At 48.1% G+C, this 6,000-nt stretch overlaps 1 protein-coding gene across 6 annotated transcripts in view; it reads left to right on the plus strand.

The window, feature by feature from the left end:
- The window catches only part of KCNQ2 (potassium voltage-gated channel subfamily Q member 2), a 64,251-nt gene extending 60,379 nt beyond the window's left edge, over positions 1–3,872 (plus strand). For all 6 annotated transcript variants that reach the window (XM_058814595.1, XM_058814597.1, XM_058814596.1 and 3 more), the window contains 2 exons: positions 2,341–2,464; positions 3,165–3,872. In XM_058814595.1, coding sequence (XP_058670578.1) covers positions 2,341–2,464; positions 3,165–3,872 — 832 coding nt within the window. The remainder of the gene's footprint in view (positions 1–2,340; positions 2,465–3,164) is intronic.
- Positions 3,873–6,000: the final 2,128 nt, after the last annotated feature.

Here is a 6,000-nt window from a genome sequence, read left to right on the forward strand (position 1 = left end):
AAGCAGGAATTCTGGGCTCTGGTGTCAGTTCTATAATGGGAAAGAGCTTCTGAATGCTTTACGGGTGAGCTCTGGGAAGGGCTTCAGCCCTGCTCCTAAATCCCAGCAGGTCTAAAGGCAATTTGAAAGTGAGCAACAACTGAATGCTCTTCTTAGTGATCACTCCAGCAGTGAAGTGCCAGCTGGCCCCTGAAATGGGCCATGTGAGGGTCACTCACTGGATAGCTCTTCTCTACAGATATGAAAGACAGCAGAGGTCCTGCCTTGATTTCTGCAAGGTCAGAATTAGGGTTAGGATGCAATGTTGGGTTTTCCTCTCTGTGTCACAGTCTGTCCTGCCTCCCTGCTCCACTCCACAGCTCCTGAGGGACGTCTCATTTCCATGAGTGGACATATTTCAGTGTCACTGTGCTGCTGGATGCGACAGGAGGACAGAGCACCCCGATTGTTCTCGGCCTTCTGCAATACTCAATAACGTTTAGACTTTGGGCCTCTTTAAACTCATGTTCATTCTTTTACCAGTCTACTTGCTTGTGCATACAGGAGAGGAGGTCATACAATGGCTGTACCACGCCTTGGCTTGTGATTCCCCACCAAGGTAGCCCGAGGTACCCAATTTAACAGCTCTTTGCTTACATGGTAACGACTTTGTCCCAGGATTTCTTGTGCTGTATGTCCTGTCAGTAACTGCATCCCTCGTGGGGAGTTCCTGTAAATGTCAGTGACTTCCTTCTCCCATTACAAGAGAGAAATAAGGCATGCATATTCCTCACACTTGTAATTCCAGCACTTGGTGCTCCTTGTACTCCTGTGCTTATATTGCTAAGCAAAGGATCAAACATGGCTTTTTAAGCAGAACAGAATTCTGTCACATCCCTGCCCAAATCAAATAGCTTCTGGGATCAAAGCTAAACTCTGAAACAATTGTTGGCTTATATTTTCTGTCTTTGGTATGATGTGCTCATCCACTTCATCTCTTTGAGCCAGATCTGGTGCTGTAAAGTGCTGTTGCTCTAATATAAGCTAAGGGAGCCACGCTGGTCCATTCCCACTGGTACCTGTCCCTCAGTGTCAACAGCCAACATCAGTATGAAGTCCCTGTCCAATGTGAAGCAAACAGATGGCTCTTGTGTTGGAAATAGCCTCACATCTCATTCCTTTCCTTGGTTTTTGTTTGTTCATTTTCCCCTGTCTGTCTGTGTTCAGCTCCTTCCTTTTCCTCCTCCTGGTGCATGGACCCATGGCCCACACGGCAGAACTGTGTAAGAAGCATTTTGAGTTTTTGCTCAAGATTCCTCAACTTGGTTTCAGTCAGATTAATTAACCCTTCTTTCCCCCTGCCACCCTTACGTTTGGTGCATTATGCAAGAGTAAAGTTTGCCCAGCACAGAATTAGTCCATAAACCTGGCTGCCATTAAGAAGTTATTCCAAAAATGAGTTGCTCCCCAGACTTTGGAGGGATCAAAAAGCTCCATTGTTTACTCTGCAGAAATTTATATTTGATGCCTCTAATAAAATTGAATTCCAACTTCCAGGCTGGTTCTACTCTCCTCCTTTCCCTGCCTATGGAGCTGTTAATCAAGCCAGGTGTTTCCATACTGGGAATAAGGAAGTGCAAATGTGACGTGTGTAAAGAATTCAGTACCAAATTATGTGCCTGGTAACCTTTCCCAGCTGATTTGGCAGGAGCCTTCTCTGCTGCTTCCAGCTGGGAGCCCTGCTAATAAAAAACAGTAAATCTAGCAGTACAAGTGTAAACTGCATTGAGATGAAAACAGTTTGGTAATGTTTGGTGAGTTCTGGCCAAATTCAGCCTTGATGTAATTCCACTAAAACACTAATCACTGCACCTGTTTGTCTGGATCTTAGGACAAGCAGCTTATTTTCATGGACATGAGAATTACACGTGGACATTTGCATGGAGGAGAGGTAACTGCTGCAAAGACTGAAAAAAATCCCATTGATATTTGCTAGACAGAAAACTTGATCTTCCCCCAAAACAATAATTTCTCAGCGCAAATAAGAAGTTAATCGATTTGGGAGAAAGCCAGCTAAAGAAATTCTTTGCAGTGGGTAAATTTACTGTGCATAATGTGCCAGGTTTTATCTGTATAAACAGAAATGGATAATTTCAAACTCCGCTAATACCGCTCTGAATTTTGCATCTGAATTAACACTTCAGTGCCACTGCGTGTCTGTGAGTAATTTGGAGTGTTAGCTGGGAGAGAGGCTGTTGCTTTGTCCCGTGGAGGCACAACAAGCAGTGCCCTCCTCACCTGCTGCCTCCAACTGACTCCAGGTCCTTTTCCGGGGGTGGGGGGATTTTCTGATCCCGCTAGAGTTGACCAGATTGTTGGGAGAGGATCCTCCATGACCGACAAGGATCGGACCAAAGGGCCGGCAGAAGGGGAGCTGCCCGAAGACCCCAGCATGATGGGCAGGCTTGGAAAAGTTGAAAAACAGGTATCTTGGGTCAGGAGGGGGGTCTTGTCAGAGAGTGTTGCATGCATTGTGTTGGTTTTTCCTTGGCTTTTTCCTTTCAGTGGAATGTTACCTTTTAGTTAAAAAAAAATGAGACCCCTGAATACTTTGAAAAAGAAGCAAGGTGGATGTTACGAAAAGGCACTAAATGCCTTGGAAGCCTAAGTGCTACTTTCAAACCAGGCATCTTAATTATAGTTTAGTGAGTTTGTAAAAAGCCTGTGTTCTTTTTGAAAACAGCACATTGGTTTCTTTGCCACCACACTGGACAAGTTTTCAAATGAATCCCTGAGCCTGGCTGCTGGAGCTGCTGGCCTTGCTGAAGATTTAAAATCTTCCTAGAGCATAAGGCCCAGAAATCCCAATGGCCTTCTGAGCTCAGACGAGTGCAAAGTGCAGGAAGGAGCTGGAAGGAGCAAGTGTTCTCCTGCTTTTCTAGAACTTGGTGCCTGTCATAAAGATTAGAGGAGCATAAGGAAAATCCTGTAACAAGGTGGAGAATTAAACCCTTCAGAACAGGACAATTAAATACTCTAAAAGTTTGAGATGCTGTGGGTCACTGTAGGCAGAGGTGATCTATGAAGCCCAGTCCCACACTTGTGCCTGGATGGAAGTTGCTTATACTCAGGATGTTGATGTGCCTCAGCTTGCACATAGTGCTGGAACTGTGGTGTTTTTGCAGGTTCAGTCCATGGAGAAGAAGCTGGACTTCCTGGTGAACATCTACATGCAGCGGATGGGCATCCCACCAACGGAGACAGAGGCTTACTTTGGGTCCAAAGAACCAGACCCGGCCCCTCCCTACCACAGCCCCGAAGACAGCCGGGAGCACATCGACAAGAACGGCTGCATCATCAAGATCATCAGGTCCACCAGCTCCATGGGTCAGAAGAACTTCTCTGCCCCGCCAGCCCCGAGCAACGCCTGCCCGCCCTCCACGTCGTGCCAGCGGCAGAGCCACGGCTCCTCTCCCATCGGGGACCCCGGCTCGCTGGTCCGGATCCCGCCTCCGCCCTCCCATGAGCGCTCCCTGTCCGCCTACAGCGGCGGGCACCGGGCGAGCAGCGCGGAGTACCTGAGGAACGAAGACATTACAACCAAACACCACGAGAGTGCCATGAGAGACAGCGACACGTCCATCTCCATCCCCTCGGTGGACCACGAGGAACTGGAGCGCTCTTTCAGCGGCTTTAGCATCTCCCAGTCCAAAGAGAATTTGGACATCCTTAACAACGGTTGCTATGCAGCCGTGGCCAAAATCAGACCCTACATTGCAGAAGGGGAGTCAGACACCGACTCTGACCTGTGCACGCCCTGTGGTCCCCCGCCGAGGTCGGCCACGGGCGAGGGACCCTTCAGTGACATGGGCTGGTCAACCCCCCGGCAGTGAAGCCTCCCTGCAGCCGCCGCGCCGCGTCCCAGCGCTGGCAGCTGCCCGCTCCAGCTGCCCACATGTCGAACTTCTCAAGGAGATTGGCAGCTAAGGTTTTCCTCTTTCTAGGACACCCTTAGCTGGCAGATACTTTCTTGCAGCTTACTCTGGGGGGGACAAGCAGGTCCGAGCCTGCACTTGTGGAAGAGGTCACGGTGATGAGCGAACTGGAGCCGTGAAGTCCAGATTTCTTTCATACTCTCTTTCTAAGATCATTAGGTGAAACTTCCATGGCGCAGAGTAGGCAATTTGCATTTCTTGGGAATCTTCAGAAGCGCAGGGCAGGAATAAATCACCCAGCCAAGGCTTTTGTAGATCGCATTAACTGGTGGCTGACAAGTGTTAGGTGGGAATTGATATGTAACGGCAGGAGCTGATCACACCTTTAGGTATTTTGGAGTCAGAGACAGAATATGTGTCTGTTTCTGGCTTAGGTTTCAGGGCATGTGTAATAGTGAGGGGTTGTTACTCTGTGGTTCCTCATTAGCTGTCAGGAAGGTGACATAATTCCAATATAATACATGGAAAATTCCTGGAGGAGAGGGATGATGGCTGGGATATTTCCATGAGCAGGAGACATGGCCTTAAGTGGGACTTGCTGGGGTAATGCTCTGAACCACAGCAATTTGGAAATTATCCCATCTTGGGAAAAACTCAGAAAATATGAGCTTGAGTGCAAGAAGAGGGACAATCCAGAGGGCAGAGAAATGACACAGAAAAGGAGGACGAGACACTATGGGGATGGAATTTTATATTTTTAACCATGTATTATATTTAATTATCTCTCCTTCTGCTGACAAGGGACTTGGGGGTGCTTTGAAAGCAAAGATGAACGAAAGGCAACCCCTCTGGAGGGCTGCCATAATCCCAAGCCATTCTCATGGCGAGCAATTGGGAGGCGCAGCCACCAGGCAAAGGGAGAGGGTGGACATGCAGGATGCTGTGGTCCCTGCCTTGCTGTGAGTGAAGTGCTGAGCTCCATCCTCTGGAAGCCCTGTTGGTCAGAGTGGGCACTTTTCTTATGGTTTGCATTGTGCCTGAACACTTTATTGCACACACTATGCCCGTGAAAATCTTTCCTTTCTTCTTCTGCCCTGCCAAGAATCTCACCCCCCCATTTTTGGGACATCCTTTGGTTTGTTTGGATCCCTCAAGCTGAGTTAAGAGGCTCTGCTTTCTTTCTTTCTTCATGGTCTTTCAGAAGCCTCTTGCCCGTGCTTGCCTGCAAGTTGTGCCAATCCCAGTCTGCTCCATTTTATTGTGGAAGCACTTCCTCTTGGAAAGGTCATTGTGTCATTACCAGGAACCTCAGCAGCTCCTTCAGCTGGGAGAAGGCAAGGGGAAAAGTGATGCTCCAGGCTTCTTTTGGGACCAAAACAAAGCCACAAAGTGATCCTTTACATGGATAAGTTGGTAGGGGTTTTATTTGCAAGGGCATGGATCAGGAGAAGTTTGGTTTGGGATGTGTTTCCAGGGCTGGGACACCATGGCTGGCATTGTGCCTCTGAGCCTTGCTGTGCATCCACAGCCCAAATCCCACGCGTGTTTTCTGCTGTGATTTCAAGCCCTGTCTTTCCACATTTTCCCTGTGTCATATCAAGAGCCTGTTAAGGCTATTTAGGTGACAACTTCATTTCTGTGTGGCCTTTGAGAGGTTGGACATTGATTTGCTTGGGGTGAAGGGAGACTCACAGCCTTTTTCTCTCGTCCTGTTTGCTTGACCAAACACAGCAACTGGGGGAGACCCAGGATAATTTTGGCCTTAGGGAAGATGTGGGTGAAGTCTGACAACTTGCAGACAAGAAATAAAACCATTATTTTGCTAGTGCCCAGGGCCAGCACACAGGTCTTATCATGGAATGAGGAAGGGGGAAGTATCTTCACAACTTTTCCTACCATTTTTCACCATTCAGGAGGGGAAAACCTTGTTCTTAAGGAGAAAATGGGCTTCCAGCCATGCTCGTTCCTTTCTTTCCCCTCTTGAACAATGTTTTTATTAACTTCTGCAGTTTTCCCCTCTCTGTTTGTGCTCCAAAACTCCTCCTCCAGATTCCTTTGTGCAGAGTTAACGCAGCGATGCCCTTGA

Source organism: Ammospiza caudacuta, chromosome 15, assembly GCF_027887145.1.
Source record: "Ammospiza caudacuta isolate bAmmCau1 chromosome 15, bAmmCau1.pri, whole genome shotgun sequence".
In the NCBI taxonomy this organism is placed as follows: Eukaryota; Metazoa; Chordata; class Aves; order Passeriformes; family Passerellidae; genus Ammospiza; species Ammospiza caudacuta.